This window comes from Mytilus edulis, chromosome 1 (genome assembly GCF_963676685.1).
Source record: "Mytilus edulis chromosome 1, xbMytEdul2.2, whole genome shotgun sequence".
Classification (NCBI taxonomy): Eukaryota; Metazoa; Mollusca; class Bivalvia; order Mytilida; family Mytilidae; genus Mytilus; species Mytilus edulis.
The window spans coordinates 120836993-120858394 of NC_092344.1; the positions used below are offsets into that span (position 1 = coordinate 120836993).

The 21402-nt window shown below is 32.3% G+C and overlaps 1 protein-coding gene across 1 annotated transcript; it reads left to right on the forward strand.

Annotated features, from left to right (window-relative positions):
• Window positions 1–1515: 1515 nt before the first annotated feature.
• Window positions 1516–18762, forward strand: LOC139504080 (S-phase kinase-associated protein 2-like). Its single transcript, XM_071294141.1, has 11 exons — window positions 1516–1621; window positions 3258–3447; window positions 5110–5269; window positions 5598–5706; window positions 9274–9388; window positions 9816–9865; window positions 10532–10666; window positions 12346–12444; window positions 13609–13736; window positions 14266–14428; window positions 15347–18762. The coding sequence occupies exons 1-11, from the start codon at window positions 1551–1553 to the stop codon at window positions 15537–15539; spliced, it is 1413 nt and encodes a 470-aa protein (XP_071150242.1). The 5' UTR covers window positions 1516–1550; the 3' UTR covers window positions 15540–18762.
• Window positions 18763–21402: the final 2640 nt, after the last annotated feature.

Consider the following 21402-nt stretch of genomic DNA (forward strand, 5'->3'; position numbering starts at 1 on the left):
ATAATGTATGACAGAAAAAATAAAATAATAATAAAGCAATGTATTTAAAAAAAAGGGGGGGGGGGTCCCATTTGCTTTTCGCGGTTCATCTGACCCGAACCAATCCGGCTTCCGTGGCGGTACCAGGGGGAAATCCTGCCGGCACAGCTCCAGTCCATCATTTGACTTACTTGGCAAATGGGGGACTGCACAGATTAAATAGAAAGTGTTGAAAGCTCCATCTTGAAGGATATCAAGGAGAAAGCATCAGCTATAGTTGACTGACCTAAAGGGGGGGGGGGGGGCGCTCCAGTCATGCTTCAATGATTCAAGAAATAATTTCCAAAAAATATGACAAAAGGAGAAAATGTCAATGAATTTTTAAAAATAACATCATCAAACTTTGATACTCTGTGAAAAAAAAATGTGTATTTACAATAAGTAGTTTTTGAGAAAATAAATTATCAAATTTTGTTTCCAATCAAGTTGGTCTCATTAGCTAAAATGTTAAGAAAATGGATTTTACCAGAAACCTATACATCCAATATCAATTTTTTCTTTTCAAAATTCTTAGATATGTATATTTTCAATCATTTTAACAGAGAAGCTGAAATGATTTACTATTTGTTCTAAAAAAAAAGGAGAAAAATTCAAAATTAACAAAATTGTCAGCATAGTAAATTTGACACGAAAAAGCAACAAAATTTTATCATGAAAACTTTCTTATATTCACCCTTACCTATACTTTTTTTTATAAGTTACAATTTGTATTGGTCCAATCAGTTCATCTTTATTGAAAGTATGAGAATAAAAATAAATGTGAGACTCTGATTTTTCTTTTAGATAATAGTGTGGGACTATTATACTAACGTTAGAATAATAGTCACAGAAATATATAAAAAAAGGGGTGAAAATTGATGAAAAATTTGAAAATCATCAGAATTGGGTACTTTTAAGTGGCAAAAAAGAAAGTGCACTACCATGTGATTTTTACTTCACCAACTATTTGTTTACAGTCATATAAACCTAAAAATCAGGTTAAGAACAAATGTGTAGATCTAGAAATTGTTGGCTCCTAAGAGATGAGGGGGGATAGGACCTTTATCGGGACTCCGGGATCGGGTGTTTTTAAGCTCGGGATTTCGGGATTGACCCTTTCGGGGATCCGGGAATCCTATTTTTCGGATTTCGGGACGTGGGGATTTACTTTATTTAAATTCGGGACCTCAGGATTTAGTTTTTTTTAGTCCGGGATTTCGGGATCAGGACCCCTCCTATCCCCCCTCAGAGATGTACATACAAAATAAATCTTCTAAAAAAATTAAAATAAAGTACTGCTAATTAATTTCCAATAAAAAATTAACATTCATTACCATGCTTATATCTCCTAGTAGTACGAGTTTATGATAGTCCATTTTTTACTACAGACCGAATTTGGGATGCCAAATGTGTTATAGGCCGAGTATGTTATGTGCCGAGACATCAAGGAGTAATTTACGGGATATAGGACCTTTTTTATAAATCCTCATTGACATTCACACTTCCGGTTACTTGTTGGCGGCAACTTCAATATGGGGAAATCAAAACAACCTAAAAAATATTCTGAAGAAAACTCTAAAGAAAACAAAAAGACCAAACAAAGGTTAATTCATGATGCTTAATCATAAAAGCGTTTCACTTCAATATAATTTAGTTATAAGGAATATATTTTAAACCTGTTTTTGACCTGTATCATCGTGTAATGTGTTTTCGTACTAATAACAATTTTCACTGCTTACGGTTTTTACTGTTGAGTTTTTATTTAGGTGTTTACTCAGATTTAAAAAGCATGTCCTGTAGATTGATTTTAGGTATCTAGTTTTTTTGTCAATGATTTCTACGATTTTTTACTGTTTCCGATTACTTTGCGATTTTTGTATGTCAAAAAAACGGCGTCATATGTTTTCGTATGAAATAAAAATTGGATCAGTACACGGACAGGAAATGACTACAAATCCGGAAATAAATTTTTTCTAAAGTCGTGGTTCTGGTGATCGCTTGAATCATAAAAAAAGTTATTAAATACTTTTCAGTACTAAAAATTACTAGTAAATAGTGTAAGGTTGGTGTTTCGTGTGATGAAATTTTTAGATTTTGATTAATTTTCAGATTGGCACCTGGTTTGTACAAAATACATTATTTTTTCTAAAATAAAATGCAGTTTTCAAAATTTATGATTAAATATAAAAAGTTAAGACTGTTTTCATCTTCATGTATCAAGGATGTATAAAAAAAAATTGTCAATGAAATATTGAATAGTTGGACTTTGAACAACCATTTTATATAAGAACCCTGCTAATTTTAACTCGATGGTTTGTAATTAAAACGGCCAAAAAAACACATGACAGTCATATGTCTTGAAGATCCGGTGTCTGACTTGCAAAAAACATATCTGGACTTTATTTTAACCCTTCAGAATTTTTTTCCACAACTATTCTAGTGATGCGTATTTTTGACATTAAATAAAAATGGCTAAATAGGTCAGTTTTATTTAATTTGTTCTAACGTCTTTAAAAAGCGACGTTGAATATGTTTTAAATATATCAAGTTGTAGTGGTGTTGTTGTTCTAAATATAGAAACAGAAAAACATACCACAATGTACGCGTATGCAGTCGAAACCGACGAAATGTGGTTGATACGAAAACATATGACATACGAAAACATATGACACGACGATATCTGTTCAGTCCTCTTCCCGACTTTACCGTCTTCAGCTGCTCAGTGACAGAAACTTGAATTTATCAACCGCCCCATCCATCCCCTGGATCTGGGTACCAATCCATAAATGTGTGGGAGGATGAAAATCATCCTGATTATTGCATTTTATATTATTTTCAGTGCACGGAGTCAGAATCGAATTTGGGACCTTCTGTACTTTACGCTAGCTAATACTAATAGAGATTACTCTGACATCCAACAGCTTTTTTGCCAGACAAGCTGGGCTGTGGGACATTAAAGCTCGTCCATATCAAAAAGTGGATATTTGCCAGTCCTTAATGGATGCACTGGTTTGTTTATACTTCTGGAGCGGAAATTATGACGCTGGTGTGTTTGATAAATAGGTTTTTCATGATACAGTGGTCTTGTTAGCTTGGAATAAGTAAATTTCATGTCAGATATTCCCCTTTCTGTTCTTACAACAACGGTTCATTTGGACAAGATTTGTAAATGGTCAAGTCCGTTGAAAAACATTATTTTCATTTATAAACATAAAAAGATGTTATAAAATTTTTTACAGAAAAAAGAAGTTAACAGATGAAAATGATGGACGTGTACAAATAAAATGGGCAGTGAGCCAAGATCAAACCGAGAGACTTTACAGTGAACTTGGTGTAGAGAATATTTCTGATGAGAGCTCTGATAGTTGTTATGCGTTAGAGTTAACACCAGCTGTTACAGTTAACAAAGATAAACCAGTCGCTCCATGTGTATGATAAATTCTAAATTTATTAGAGAAGAATTTTATAAAAAATATGAATTTACAAGGTTAAACTTGAGAAATAATTCATAAAACCCATAGATTTGTTGGTCATTACATTCAAATTTATCAAGAAAACAGGGAGGATAAAATAAACAAATATTTAAAGGCCCAAGCCATGTGAAAATATCAAAAAATCTAGGTCTTCCATGTTTTTTGTCGAGCCTTCGACTTTAGACGAAAAAGCAAGACTAAGCGATCCTACATTCCGTCGGCGGCGGCAGCGTCCACAAATATTCACTCTGTGGTTAAAGTTTTTGAAATTTTAATAACTTTCTTGAACTATACTGGATTTCTACCAAGCTTTGAAAGAAGCTTGTTACTGATCATAAGATAGTATCCAGAAGTAAATTTTGTAAAAATAAAATTCCATTTTTTCCGTATTTTACTTATAAATGGACTTAGTTTTTCTGGGGGGAAACATTACTTTCACTCTGTGGTTAAAGTTTTTAAAATTTTAATAACTTTCTTAAAAGAGGGACGAAAGATACCAAAGGGACAGTCAAACTCATAAATCTAAAACAAACTGACAACGCCATGGCTAAAAATGAAAAAGACAAACAGAAAAACAATAGTATTTATTCGACTTAAACTATACTGGATTTAACCAAGCTTTGAAAGAAGCTTGTTTACGATCATAAGATAGTATCCAGAAGTAAATTTTGTAAAAAAATAAATCCATTTTTTCCGTATTTTACTTTTAAATGGACTTAGGTTTTTCTGCGGGGAAACATTACATTCACTCTGTGGTTAAAGTTTTTAAAATCTTAATAACTTTCTTAAACTATCCTTGGTTTGTACCAAACTTGGACAGAAGCTTGTTTATGATCATAAGATAGTATCCAGAAGTAAATTTTGTAAAAAAATAAATCCACTTTTTCTGTATTTTACTTATAAATTTTAGATTTTCTACCAGTTAACATTACATACAGTCTGCAGTTAAAGTTTTTAAAACATTTATTAGATTCAAAAACTATCCTGGATTTTTACCAAACTTGGATAGAAGCTTCTTACAATCAAAAGATAGTATCAAGAGGAATATTTTTATTGATTTTTTTTCCTCACTTTTGTTGAGCCTGCGATTTACAGCAAAAGTAGGCGAGACACCGGGTTCCGTGGAACCCTTACAAAATTTTTTCTTAAATTACCTCTCTAAAAATGTGTGTTGATCCTCATAATTATTAACCAAAACATTCTGTCAGTTCTATTTACTGTCAAATACAAGGATTACTTTAAATTTGTGTTTATCATGACTTTTGATCTAAAAATTAGAGAAGTTCAGAAATCCTGTATTGGTCGGATCAGAACTCGGCCAATACAGAAAGAAAAAAATTGATATTGGCCGAGTTGAAATTTTTATATTGCATAGCCATAGGCAGTATTCATCATCATATTAAGTCCAATAACGGAGTAGTTAATTAATAAAAAGTAATCTTGTTTATGTTTACAGTGCTGATTGTATGTACATGTCAACTTGACTTTCATTTACACACTTTTGTGAGTTAAATGGTTGAATACATTTATCAATAAACTTAGTAAAAACAGTATTCTTTCTTATTAAAGTGTTCAATTATAATCACACTTAAATTTTGTGTTATTGATTTAATTATAGGCTCCAAGAGTTCTACTGCCAAGCCAGAAGCCAAACCTTAACCAAAGTTACACATCTGATGATATAGAACTTATATCTCCCTTGTCAACACCAAACAACAAAAAGTTTCTTCATTTTTGCCATGACGAAGACGATGATGTTGAAGAAGACAGTCAGTATGGTATGTGATTGTTAGTTTCCTTACATCAGTCAACTGGTTTTTATATCAACTTTTAATCTAATAGCATGTGATCAGATAGTGTCAATATGTATAAAAATCCTTACAATAACCCTGAAGCATCCTTAGATTTTTTCCCCTTCTAAAAGCATTTGCTTTTTGTCTTTTATAAATGTACTAGCTATGACATGTTTGCATGGCCTCAATGCCTCAAACGTTAGTCATATCCTTATTATCTGGTATAAAATGAAAAAATATGAAATATTTTGATGTTTGGGACAAATTACAATGGAAACATACATTACCTTAAAAGGATTTCTTTTCATTTCAGATTATTTTGCTGAACTGTCAGATGAAGTGGTCTTAAATGTATTTAAATGGCTACCACGTTTTACTTTAGCAAAATGTGCTCGGGTTTGTCATCGATGGAGTAGACTTGTGTAAGCTACTGTGTAGAAAAGGATTTAATAAGACCATTTAAAAAAGTATTTTATACTCTGGTCAAAGTCAACAATCAAGTGTTGCATACAAGCAAAAACTAAGTCAAAGAAAGAGGACGTGGCAAAACACAAACATGAGAAGACAAACAACTGTTGATTACTTTCTTAACAAACAAATAAACAAGAATCAAGTAACACAAACCCTTTACAAAAATTTAGAATGAACTCAGGTGATCTGAAAGAGAAAGTAGTTCCTGCTCTGTATACAGCATTTATTGTGCAGGGATTTGATAAGCGTTCCTAATTTTTGTCTTTACCTTAACAGTCATAATGGCCGAAGTATTTAAGACTTATTTTGATACTTAAAGTTAAAAACTAAAATAAATTTCTATTAAATCTAATAATTGTAACATGTTTATGACAGAATATAAACGTTTAAGTAACTTGAACTGTTTGAGTTAACTACAACAAACAATGTAGACTGTGGTCAAGATTAGGTTTGTCTTGGACACCTGGTAAGCATTGAAGTTTATTGTCCTTATCTGTAGCTGGTATTTAACTTGGACACCTGGTAATCATTGATGTTGATTGTCCTTATCTGTAGCTGGTATTTTACTTGGACACCTGTTAAGCATTGAAGTTTATTGTCCTTATCTGTAGCTGGTATTTAACTTGGACACCTGTTAAGCATTGAAGTTTATTGTCCTTATCTGTAGCTGGTATTTAACTTGGACACCTGGTAATCATTGAAGTTTATTGTCCTTATCTGTAGCTGGTATTTAACTTGGACACCTGGTAATCATTGAAGTTTATTGTCCTTATCTGTAGCTGGTATTTTACTTGGACACCTGTTAAGCATTGAAGTTTATTGTCCTTATCTGTAGCTGGTATTTAACTTGGACACCTGTTAATCATTGAAGTTTATTGTCCTTATCTGTAGCTGGTATTTAACTTGGACACCTGTTAAGCATTGAAGTTTATTGTCTTTATCTGTAGCTGGTATTTAATTTGGACACCTGGTAATCATTGAAGTTTATTGTATTTATCTGTATTTAACTGTGACATCTGTTAAGCATTGAAGTTTATTGTCCTTATCTGTAGCTGGTATTTAACTTGGACACCTGTTAAGCATTGAAGTTTATTGTCCTTATCTGTAGCTGGTATTTAACTTTGACAACTGTTAATCAATGAAGTTTATTGTCCTTATCTGTAGCTGGTATTTAACTTGGACACCTGTTAAGCATTGAAGTTTATTGTCCTTATCTGTAGCTGGTATTTAACTTTGACAACTGTTAATCAATGAAGTTTATTGTCCTTATCTGTAGCTGGTATTTAACTTGGACACCTGTTAAGCATTGAAGTTTATTGTCCTTATCTGTAGCTGGCATTTAACTTGGACACCTGGTAAGCATTGAAGTTTATTGTCCTTATCTGTAGCTGGTATTTAACTTGGACACCTGGTAAGCATTGAAGTTTATTGTCCTTATCTGTAGCTGGTATTTAACTTGGACACCTGGTAAGCATTGAAGTTTATTGTCCTTATATGTAGCTGGTATTTAACTTGGACACCTGGTAAGCATTGAAGTTTATTGTCCTTATCTGTAGCTGGTATTTAGCTTGGACACCTGGTAAGCATTGACATTTATTGTCCTTATCTGTAGCTAGTATTTAAGTTTGACACCTGTTAATCATTGACGTTTATTGTCCTTATCTGTAGCTGGTATTTAAGTTGGACACCTCTTAATCATTGATGTTGATTGTCCTTATCTGTAGCTGGTATTTAACTTGGACACCTGTTAAGTATTGAAGTTTATTGTCCTTATCTATAGCTGGTATTTTACTTGGACACCTGGTACTCATTGAAGTTTATTGTCCTTATCTATAGCTGGTATTTTACTTGGACACCTGTTAATCATTGAAGTTTATTGTCCTTATCTGTAGCTGGTATTTAACTTGGACACCTGTTAAGCATTGACGTTTATTGTCTTTATCTGTAGCTGGTATTTAATTTGGACACCTGGTAATCATTGAAGTTTATTGTATTTATCTGTATTTAACTTGGACACCTGTTAAGCATTGAAGTTTATTGTCCTTATCTGTAGCTGGTATTTAACTTGGACATCTGTTAATCATTGAAGTTTATTGTCCTTATCTGTAGCTGGTATTTAACTTTGACAACTGTTAATCAATGAAGTTTATTGTCCTTATCTGTAGCTGGTATTTAACTTTGACACCTGTTAAGCATTGAAGTTTATTGTCCTTATCTGTAGCTGGTATTTAACTTGGACACCTGTTAAGCATTGAAGTTTATTGTCCTTATCTGTAGCTGGTATCTAACTTGGACACCTGGTACTCATTGAAGTTTATTGTCCTTATCTGTAGCTGGTATTTAACTTGGGCACCTGGTAATCATTGAAGTTTATTGTCCTTATCTGTAGCTGGCATTTAACTTGGACACCTGGTAAGCATTGAAGTTTATTGTCCTTATCTGTAGCTGGTATTTAACTTGGACACCTGGTAAGCATTGAAGTTTATTGTCCTTATCTGTAGCTGGTATTTAACTTGGACACCTGGTAAGCATTGAAGTTTATTGTCCTTATATGTAGCTGGTATTTAACTTGGACACCTGGTAAGCATTGAAGTTTATTGTCCTTATCTGTAGCTGGTATTTAGCTTGGACACCTGGTAAGCATTGACATTTATTGTCCTTATCTGTAGCTAGTATTTAAGTTTGACACCTGTTAATCATTGACGTTTATTGTCCTTATCTGTAGCTGGTATTTAAGTTGGACACCTCTTAATCATTGATGTTGATTGTCCTTATCTGTAGCTGGTATTTAACTTGGACACCTGTTAAGTATTGAAGTTTATTGTCCTTATTTATAGCTGGTATTTTACTTGGACACCTGGTACTCATTGAAGTTTATTGTCCTTATCTATAGCTGGTATTTTACTTGGACACCTGTTAAGCATTGAAGTTTATTGTCCTTATCTGTAGCTGGTATTTAACTTAGACACCTGTTAATCATTGAAGTTTATTGTCCTTATCTGTAGCTGGTATTTAACTTAAACACCTGTTAATCATTGAAGTTTATTGTCCTTTAACTATAACTGGTATTTAACTTGGACACCTGTTAATCGTTGAAGTTTATTGTCCTTATCTGTAGGTGGTATTTAACTTGGACACCTGGTAATCATTGAAGATCTTTGTTTGAGAACTGATAGCTATTAATTTTCATACTAAGGTTTGGAAACATATTGGCATATTGTTCAATTAAGTTATTTACCCTAAGAAAAACTTCCTTTAAATATTCTTTATACTATGATGAATATGCATTTATTGGAAATATAAGGTGTCAGATATACACAAATGAGACAGCAGCCTTTCAACACACACACAAAAAATAGATATCAATGGTAGATACTATACAAAGTTTTCAATACTAGACATTAAAATTCAAAGTTATTGGTGAGTGAAGAATCTAATGTCTTAACCTCCAACAGTTACAAAGTTTAAAGTAGGTCCTACTAATTAAGATAATTATAGACATTATGAATATGTTTCAGTGCTGATGATCACCTGTGGAAAAGAATTGACCTGTCAAATAGAACCTTAGCACCAGGTGTACTAGGAAATGTTTTGCGACGTGGAGTACAGATTCTACGATTGGCTAAATCTGAGGTAAATACTTAGTACATGATTCAATTAATAATTCATAAAACCCTTGTTGGACCAAACTCCTGCCACCTTTTGGTCAGTAATGATGAGCATGACTTCTATCTTCAGGTAGATGGCGCAGGATTATAATTACAAATGTTGGATTAATCGACCTAGGGTGGAGAGGCGTAGACTGGATTGTAAGCCTTGTCTAGCGAAGATAGCTTTATATGAACATGCTTTATCGAGATGCATTTTCACTTTCAACAATTGGCAACTTCCTGTTAACCAAATAATTATCGGGGTTATTGTAACTGTTAAACATTTATATAACATTGAATTTTCATGACATCTGCATAATATTATAAAAAAGTAAAAGAGGGAAATGTGAACAATTTATTGTAGATAAACTTGATGTAAGTAACTGATTCTTATCCTCTGATTTTAACAGATTGAAGGTCCTGTATTTATTTGTTCTCCAAAGGTTCTCAGTTTTACAAGGTAAGTTGTTCAAGATAAATCTAATTAGATTTGATGTAACGTTCAAACTAAGAAAATAATTGTGGTATGGGTGCCAATTAAAAAACTCCATTCAAGTCACAATTTGTTAAAGTAAACCATTATAGGTCAAATATAAAAAAAAGATGGTATGATTGCCAATGAGACAACTGTCCACAAGAGACCAAAATGACGCAAATTAACAACTATAGGTCACCGTACGGCCTACAACAATAAGCAAAGCCCATACTGCATAGTCAGCTATAAAAGGCCCTGAAATGACAATGAAAAACAATTCAATATGGTCTTTAACACAGGGCTAACATTGAACAGCAAGCAATAAAGGGCCTAAAAATGACTGACTAGTGTAAAACCATTTAAACAGGAAAATCTATATATAAAATTAAACATTTATGAACCACATCAACAAACAACAACCACTGAACAATAGGTTCCTGACTTCAGACAGGTGCAAACAAATGCTAAAGGTACTTAACATTTTCTAATCATAGCACTAAAAAATCTATATCTTACATAAATGTTATAAATAAACATGACACAAAGTGGATAACATTGAATAAGAATATGAAGGCCATAATATATCATATTGTTACCATTGTTGATTCAGTAAACAACTACTGTAACAGTATTTGTTTGATTTCGTTATAGGCTAAGCAGAGTACAATTCTTAGATTTAAGTATGGCATCCATTACAACTCCAGTTCTACAAGAATTATTATCTGTATGCACCCATCTGAAAAAACTCAGTTTAGAACATTGTCCACTCAATGATCAAATTTGTCAGTAAGTAAAAGTATATATAAAATTGTGTTGGGCAAAATGATTATCACAGATTTCTTTCTGTTCCAGAATTGATACTATTGGAGGAACTTTTTTTAACCTCAGGAAAAATATTAATTTTGCAGAACTAGCTGTTACCAATGCAGGGGTTAAAAAATCCACTAGCCCGACGCCCGGGACTAGATCATTTACGCCTCGGGCAATTAAAATGTGTAATCCGATAAGCCCGACGGACTAATAACAAAAAATTCTTGACGTTTCCAAAATGGAAAGTGAAAATCCCTTTATCACTATTCTATATTATACATTTCGATTCAATTAAGTCATCCGGGATTCCAAGAATTTGAACTGGTTTATACAGGTCCTGTTGTACATATTTTAAAAATAGAACAAATAACTCTGGCATGTCTGGGTGGCCTGGTATCATGTGTTGATTGCAATTATCGTACTTTAAATATCGATTTCTCATACCATGGCTTGGGGTATTATACATTGCTTATCGTGCCGAGATTTCCGATTAATGGTATTTGGGGGTATGATGTATTGATTGGTATTGACCTGTCTTGTTGCACAGCTCTTGAGCACGAAACCATGCAACAAAATATTTCTTAATATTTTAGTACGGGAACCCCAGGAACTTCGTCAGTTTCAATGAAAAACGGTAGATGAAGGGAGTAACGAGGCTGAAAATTCATTCCCCAAAAATGCTAAAGGAAAAGCCGCGGGAAAAAAAATAATAGTGTCCAGGACAGCAGGGCTGTCGAGTCTTTAGCGCGAGACTCACACATGTTCATGCTTATTTGGCGGCATTTTCCTTTGATCTATTGTTTTTTCTCTTTGATCTTTACAATTTAGCAAAAAAATCAAGCATTCACTTCCTGAAAAGTTGGCAGAACTGGGACACAATGATTCCCCTGGCAAGGTTGGCTGTTGCTGATGAAAAAAACAGACAATGCTCTGTGAATATTGCCGTTAGTTGCCCCAAACACGCCAATAAAAAGTCTGCTTTGAATGTGGGAACAACTAAGTTAGGTTAAGCACCAAAAGAATAAATAACAGATCAACAAAAATTATCAAATACTGTGTATAATGTCTCTTGTTTGCTCTATGGTCGGGTGGTTGTCGCTTTGACATATTCACCATTTCCTTTCTCAATTTTATCCTTCAAAACAAAGGACACCCACTTTGTATTATGCAGCAAACTCTTGATTTTTAAGGCATACTAGGGCTAGCAGGTCAGTTCTGATGGACTAGCAGTTCTTCCAACAGGGCTAGTAAAGTCCTGCTGCCAATAAGTCCTGGGCTAGTTAGCTGTAACAAAAAATTTTAACCCCTGCAATGAATTTGCTTCATTGAATGAACTGATGACATGCAACCAAATTTTACTGATATTTGTTAAACCATCCTCTGAATAGGGCTGTATTATTCAGTGTAAAAAGGGTTTGGTCTGGCATCCAAATTGGAAAGAGTGTTTGAAAATATAGCTAAGTTATAACTGTTCTCTAGTCTATTGATTAGACCCTGGCTTAGTGTAAAAAATTACAATTCAATATGTATTTCTATCTACAAAGATATTTGAATGATAATAAACAGTTACCGGTAATGCTAAAACAAACCTCAATGACAATAAGTTATCAATTTATTATGATGTGTAAACAGCACAATCTTTATGTTTGTTTCAGTTACATAGCGGAAAACAAGAACCTAGAAGTTATCAACATGAGTATGTGTGAAGGAATTACTGTAAATGGATTGATGCCAATATGTAACAACTGTACAAGGTAGGTTATCTCCCTTGGATCATGTTTTTACATGTAATACATGTATGAGGTGAAATCCGTGTCATAACAAGAGCATATGTAATATAATATGTTACTGTTGTTATACATAATAACTACAAGGAGAGATATCTCTATGTGTCTACACCATGATCATGGTTATAAAGAATTTGCAGTATTTCTGGTATTTTTGATGGTTTTTTTACAACCATTGGGTCAACTGCACTGCCAGTAGATGTTTGGTCACTGAGGTATCACTTACCCACCAATCAGCACAGGTGTGCTGACATGAAATATCTTTGATGCAGTCATTTATTGTGAAAATAATGTGCATAAAATGTTAATAATTTTCCTCACTAAACTTTTTCACCCCAAGGAAACAATAGGCATACACAATTTGGGACATTTTTGGTTTTCAATGCTACAAAACTTCTGAATTGGTTTTTGAATTGTCAGGATACTCTATCTGTATTGACTACACAAATTGAGTTAATTCCCTTTGTCCACAACATCTCTTTAGAAAAACAGTCTAAATGTCACTTTAAATAATAATTGTTCAAGATGAATTTCTCTCTTTGTTTAAAATAATGACTGTTCTATCGAAACCTTCATTGTTAACACAGATGGAACTTTCATATGGTGTAACCGCCTATCGTGGCAATTCACTGTTAAAAGAAGTATCTAATAACAGCCCATAGTTTATCTCAGCCATTCACTAATTAAACATTGTCTTTCCATATTTTCAGCCTTGACATTTGATTAGTTCTACATAATTGTTTTTCTTATTTTATAACACAGACACGCTGTATTTAACTGGTTGTCTGCATGTTGATATTGTAAAATATCAGCTGCGAGGCACAATATGAAGCTTTTTGTTGGGTAGGTGCAGGGAACAAGTTCAAAATGGCTTCATATTGAGTCTAGCAGCTTATATTTTGCATTGTAGAAACAAGTGTTTTATTTGTTTCACCAGCAAACAGGAAGATGACAGGATAAGTTAGGGTCAAACTAATTAAAGTCAGATAATGTCATATAAGAGTCATTGAATGTTGTCACAGAGACATTGTAGTTTAATTTAGCCATTCACTAGTTGTCATCCTATAATTTCAGATTAGAATCATTGAACGTTACATTAACCATTCAGTAGTTGTCTCTTTATAATTTCAGATTAGAGTCCTTAAACATTGCGTGGACAGGTATACACAGACACAGTGTAGTTTATCTTTCTCTTTGTTTACCTCAGTCGTTAGAAAAGCTCAATATCAGTGGTTGTAGGGAAAACATTACAGATGAAGGTTTGTATGTTTTATTCTGACAGCTAAGTTTTCCTATTTTTCTATTTTATACCTTGGGAAAAAAATGATAAGCATATCAAACCTTTGTGTGAAGAGACATTGTCCTTATAAAAGTTATTAATGAGAGTTGATTTTTTTATTACATCAGAGCGCTTTTTTTCAAGTAGCAAGCTCTTCTTTGCACTCACATCTCATTTGTATCTTTATAAACATACATATTAGTTTGAAACATTGTCTCCATATGTATTCTTATAAATGTATTGCATTAAGAGGCACATTATTATTGGTCAGCTCTTGTAGTATATATTAACTTCATTTTATGATTTTTTTTTGGAGAGAAAAAAAGACACAACATGAAAATTGGAGAAGAACACTTCACTAAAATACCACCCAAAAAAATTAAATATAAGGTTCAGTGTTCATTCTTTTTTTTTGAAGTGCAAATATTAGGCCAAGTAAGTTAAATTCGAAAAGCCTAACTTTTCCTGACTGAGATGTTATAAGCCATTCTCTGATTTGTGTTTTTCAGAAATTTTACAGTTGGTGAAAAGATGTTACAGATTAAGAGAACTAGATTTAAGTGATTCCACAGTTATTACTTGTAACAGCATTCGTTATCTAACTCAGTATTTGAAGAGATTAGAATACATAGCATTAAGCAGGTGTTATCGTATAGCTCCGACTACTATACCGTAAGTTTTTTAACTGTTTTAGACAGATTCAAAGGTACAATGAAAAATCATTCGTCAAACGTGGAGAAGACATTCAACTTTAGACCTCATAATTTAAACCAGAATGTAAAGTTTTATTTTGTACTGTATAAAAAGTGATAAATAAATTGTAGTAGAAAGGAATACCACAGTTCAAGGCAGTATCCACAAGTGTACAAAACCTACAAGTTTTATGTAAAAAATTTGCTGTTTCTCTTAAATATAAAAAAAGAAGATGTGGTATGATAGCCAATGAGACAACTATCCACAAAAGACCAAAATGAAACAGACATTAACAAATATAGGTCACCGTACAGCCTTCAACAATGAGCAAAGCTCATACTGCATAGTCAGTTATAAAAGGCCCTGATAAGACAATGTAAAACAATTCAAATGAGAAAACTAACAGCCTTATTTATGTAAAAAAAATGAACGAAAAACAAATATGTAACACTTAAACAAACGACAACCACTGAATTACAGGCTCCTGACTTGGGACAGGCACATAAACCATGTTTTGTTCAACATCACATAAAAAGACAATATTTATCTAGCACCTGTACTGAATTTCAACTTTCTGTGATACAAAATTGAGTACACTTTTCAAGCAAACAACCATATTAATAAAAATCAGAATATACTTGTTTTCCGCTTAAATTTACTGTAATCAGTTATTCAAGGCACTATATTTGTGTGTTACATTTTCATGGTTCATTAATAAAAGTTGTTATCATAATAAGTAGGTATGTATATCTGGCTAATAGATAAGTCATGATAGGAACATGTACATATGACTCTATTCTTGACCTTAATTGATCTTTGTTTAGTGTTCATGATTAAGATAATTTCTCTTTTATATATTTGAGATCTAGTTATGAACAGAAAATACCATCATTTCAGGGAACTACAGAACATTTTATCATTAAATGTGGTGGATGTGTTTGGAATGTTAAGGAACACAGCATTACAACAGCTGAGACAGGCTATTAGTGTAGATGTTAACAAATATCCATTCTCCAGCATTGCCAGACCTACTACAGGAGTTAGGAGAACCAGTATATGGGGGGTACCAGTCAGAGACAATATTTTATGATGCAGGTCTGCCTATTAATTGAATATAATCAGTGGGAGACAATATATTATGCTAAAAGGTCTATAAAATAAAAAGTAGATTGCATATATCAGACAGTCAATGTCTATGTAGTAAAATAGGGTGGATACCTGTACGGGGAAATATCTAATGATATAAGTTTGTTTGACTGGATCCTTGTCTACTTGTACAACATAGGTTCAGATCAACAGGATAAGCAATACTTTTTGACCTTATGTAAATTTGAGTTGTCTCCCCTTGATCCCAACTAATGGACTTGTTAATTTATCAATGAAGATAATCAGAGGCAAGTAAAAGTATACATGGGGTGCCAATCAGGGACTATTTTATAATGCAAGTCTACATAGTGAAATGTTTACAGGGTTACCAGTCCAGGATAATATTTTATTATACCCAGTCTACATATTAATATTTAGAAAATACCAATCAGATACAATGTTTATGGAGGGTAAGATGATTAAGAAGCAAACATATAAGGTAATATGTGGAATACTGATATTTTTAAGTGTAATATTAAATTTTATGTCACATTTTCACATAGCGGCCTAGACACAGGTCTAGATATGTTTGAAATGTTGACCTATGTAAACTTTTGATTGCTTTATTTAAAGGAAACCAGTTCGAGATAATATAATGATTTTTTTGATTCTGATGGTCATTTACTTGAGCCATTCTAATTACAGTTTCACAGTATTTATCATTATAGATGATCAAACTTTTAATATCAGGTTGACATTATGAATAGTTGTTTATTATAAGCCACTGGTTGTAGTATTCCTACTTTAAATCAATCAAATGTTATATCCTTAATGAAGCCTATTGCCCTTAAAACCATAGATATAATTATTCCTCATGATAATTTGAATTCAAATCCTTCAAAACAGTATACTGCAGTACTGTATGCACAAGTGTAAGTACATTGTATTGACAAATCAAAAGATCATAATTATGTCGAGTTTTGCTTACTGTGCATCAATCAGTTCATTTATTTAAACACTTGTTATGTAACTTTTAATTAACTGCAATAAGATCATGAAGACGACACTTCATAATCATTGAATACAAAAAATATCCTGTTGTGTTTTATTTGAGAATAATGGCTGACATAATGATGATTTAGAAGATATATGCATGATATGTAACTTTTACAGAACAAATCATTCCAAGGCCACACTGCTAAATTTTATTATGTTTCTATTTATAGTTGAGAATTAATCATGTGTTAGACATGTGACATATTTATAATCATTGAGCAGATTGGTATTTTATTTCATGGGAATTTTTATTTCCATTTCCAGTTATTTGTTGTGATCAATTTGAATAGCAAACACTTTGGATAGGTGGTAATGCATATAATTGTAATAAAATGTATGTTTATATGAAGAGCATAGACATGAGCATTGTGTGGAGACTGTATTTTATGTTTTTCCATTTTTTTATAGTATAAAAAGGGTATTTGTCTTGGTTGATAAATGGGTATGGCTATACCCAGGTCAGACAGTAACTGCATCAATCAACTGTATAATGCAATATAGTTTAGAAGTAGTTGAAGTTTCTGTCTAGTATATGGCATTGTATGGTTTTATGACTCAATAGAATTTAAATTATCACATTAAGGTGTTTTTTAACTTTTCTCCCAGTAACTGTCTCTATTTGGTTGTTCAAATATTTCGAATAACTTTTGTTAGTTTCTCAAGTATAATGTGAGGTTGATTCACTATTTTTGTTCAGAAAATAATTCAGTTATCATTCCTGTCTTACAGAGGTTTCCTGTTTTTTCCCTCATTTTCATGTTTCATGACAAATTTAAAGTTTCATTGCTTTGGTTATTTTCTTCATTACTATTAGTATAAGTGCAAGGTAAGCCATATTTGATTAATACAATTGTATGTCTATAAGTGCAAGGTAAGCCATATTTGATTGATACAATTGTATGTCTATCAGTGCTCATCTAACCTTGACCTATTTTAATTGTTCAATGATTAATGTCAAGTTTTCATGATACATACAGCAAGTCTGACTGTCAACCATTTCAGTGATTATCATTTATTTAAGCAATATATTTTAGTGTGAACTCTCATGTTTTTATTCTTATTGATTATGTATGGTTTTAAAACAATTTGTGTTTTTTTATTTTGTTTTAAATTGATTTGTGCTTAGTTAAGTATTTAGAATTGATTTGTGCTTAGTTGAGTATTTGTTTTATGAATCTTTTTTATAATTTCTGATTAGTGCTTGTTAAACTAGTATGAACTTGTTTAGTGCATATGTCATGTGAGTGAAAAAATGGTAGATTTATTTTTTGCAATGATGTATTGACAACCAAAGTCGTGTTTAAAAGAGAGGCTATTTCATTCATGCATTAATGCTACGTAAGGAAAAGCAGACAGTTTACAGGTAAATTTCCTTGAGAAAAATCTACGTAGATATTATATCACTGGCTTCGTACCTGTATTACGTGTATAAAGGGGGAGACCTCTTAGTTTTATTATTTATGCTCTGCTTACGTCTTGAAATACATGAATTGAGAATATCTTGAAGAGAGATATTCTATAATCAATGAAGATGAATGTACAAGTAGATAATTTGTACTTGATTTCCTTGAATGTTGTGTATAACATTAAATCAAACATTTAAATTCTTGTTAACTATGGATAGTTATGTTTGTTAGTACATGTAATATATACTCAGAATTATAATGTGTTGTCAAATGTACTGGCTAGTTTGTATCTTCATGATTTTAAAGTCTAAATTGTATAATAGTGAAAGTTAATATATAAAGTGTATAGTTGCTATTGGTTTATAAAATATCCCGTATAGAATTACAGTATTCAGTATCCTAACAAGTGTTTAAGTATTATAAATTGATGCACTATTATGTGTAAAATCCTCCAAATTTGATAATTAATCTTAATCTTGATATCCCTACATTTGGGAGAATATGTAACTAGTACATGACATTAACGTCATCAGTGGATATTTAATTATATATTATATAATAGGAAAATTAAATCGGTTGAGAAATTGTTATTTTCATGTTTTAAAAACATTTTGATAAATTGGTCGAATCTTGCACATAAAAAATGAACATCACTTTTATTTTACAATTTATATAGATATAATGTTAAAACAAGTTACAAGCTGGCCAGTCATGTTATAAATTGTTATGGTATAATAATGTTCTTTACAATAGAATCTACAATATGAAGTGTTTTGTTTTGATTCATTCTGCGCTGTGTCCTGTATAATTACTCATGGTCAGATATTTGTGGTCGGTAGGGTTAACTTACCATGCTATAGGATAAGTAAATAAAAGGTCATCTAGGGTCATTAAAAAAACATTATGGGAAGAACAAACATTAGATACAAAACACAGCTATAAACATTTTGTTATTGACCATGGGATGAGATCCTATTTGTCAAAGAAGGCTTCCTGGAAATCTTTAGCTAAGAGTGCACATCAAGCTGAAATGTGTCGCCTTTGAAAGTTGTAGATATATAAAGCTTTACTACAAGTATCACATAAACTAAACATGATCCAGGAAAATGAGGTCATGGTCACATTAACCAAACCAGAAATACATATACACCTTACAATCATTCAATACACCAAATATAGTTGACCTATTGTTTATAGATTCTAAGAAACTGACTATATCAAGAAAACTAAACATTGACAAATGAGCCATGAAAGTGAGGTCAAAGTCAGATACCAGACAGACATATTCACCTTACAATTCTTCAATACAACCATTATAGTTTACCATTTGCTTATAGTTTTAAAAAAAAAGACCTTAAAAATGAGGTTACAGTCAAATAAAATCTACAAGAATGACATGTGCTTCATAAAAAAAATTCCATACACTGGATAAAGTTGGCCTATTGCATTTAGGATTAGAAAAAAATACCAAAACACTAAACTTAACTTTGACCACTAAGTTACCATGAAAAGGACACCTGCCAGTTGTACATGTACACCTTACAATCATTCCAAACACCAAATAAAGTAAACCTATTGCTTAAAGTATTTGATATATGGATATGACCAAGAAAACTTAACCATGTGGACTGATCCATGAAATGAGGTTATGTCAAATGAAAAACGAAAGGCACAAATACCTTGCAAGGTACGCACAAACTAAATATAGTTATCCTGTTACTAATACTCATAATAAGAAAGAAATTTACGTTGTTTTTTTTTTAAAGTAGTCACTGAACCATGTAATAGAGGTCAAGGACAATGGACATATTACAAACAGAAACTTCATAACATAAGGCAAATATATACAAAGTATGAGGCATCCAGGTCTTCCACTATCTAAATTTTACAGCTGTTCAGAAGTAAGCTAGTGCCACCACTGGATCACAATCCCTATTTTGGGCTTTCTGCAACAATTCTCAGGCTTAACAAAAAACTACACATGACATCAGTTCAATCATTGATTTTAATTGCAGAATTAGAACTTGATGCAGTTCTGATTATACAACTCTTAAAACAGACTTGATTGATTTGTGGTTTCATAATGTCCAGTGGCAAATATTTCATGCATGATCCTGAGGATAACTTAATATAGAATAGGTTTTAAACCTATATTTTAGGAAGACAAAATATGTTTTTTGGTTTCCCAATCATTCAGAAACACTTTTCTTTGTTTGCATTACAGTATAAGAATAAATAAGGTCATTAACACCATGAAGGAAATCATTATTTACAAAAAAGTCATTATCCCAATTCATATATGTAGGAATAATTTAATGTTGGATGTAATGCGTCTTCTGATTGGCTGACGTTATTTTGTTATGAGCCCATAGACATAATTTAGTCATGTGACTGTGACGTCATCAACGTTTTTTTCATGGTTTTCTACGGTTTAAAATGGAATTTAGAATTAAATTATAAGAAATGACTGTAATATTTTTTCTGTCTATTCGAAATAACATAAAAAAATGTGGTGCACACTGTTAAATAACCCGCTACGCACGTTATTCAGTGTGCACCAAATTTTTTATGTTATTTCTTCATAGACAGAAAAAATATTACAGTCATTCCTTAAATAAATGAAGTATGGTTGCCAATGAAACATCTCTCCACCATAAACAAAATGTGATAGAAGGTAAGCATGCTGATTTCAAAGCCAACTCACTTATAAAGAGACAATTTTGTATCTATTTTTGTTATATTTAATGATACTATGACTAATTGCTTCAAGTTTTGCAAAGGGGGAATATCCAAAAGGGCTCTATGAGATGTTATCAGATGTAATGATGATCAACATAAATTGTCATGTTTGTTATTGCCCTTGTTAAGGTTGGCAGTCAATAGTGCCCTGTGAAATGTTGTCGATTGTAATGTTGAGTAACATAAATTATCATGTTTGTTATTGCCCTTGTTAAGGTTGACAGTCAATAGAGCCCTATGAGATGTTGTCGGTTGTAATGTTGAGTAACATAAATTGTCATGTTTGTTATTGCCCTTGTTAAGGTTGACAGTCAATAGAGCCCTATGAGATATTATCAGATGTAATGATGATCAACATAAATTGTCATGTTTGTTATTGCCCTTGTTAAGGTTGACAGTCAATAGAGCCCTATGAGATGTTGTCGGTTGTAATGTTGAGTAACATAAATTGTCATGTTTGTTATTGCCCTTGTTAAGGTTGACAGTCAATAGAGCCCTGTGAACTGTTGTCGGTTGTAATGTTGAGTAACATAAATTATCATTATTGCCCTTGTTAAGGTTGGCAGTCAATACAGCCCTGTGAAATGTTGTCGGTTGTAATGTTGAGTAACATAAATTGTCATGTTTGTTATTGCCCTTGTTAAGGTTGACAGTCAATAGAGCCCT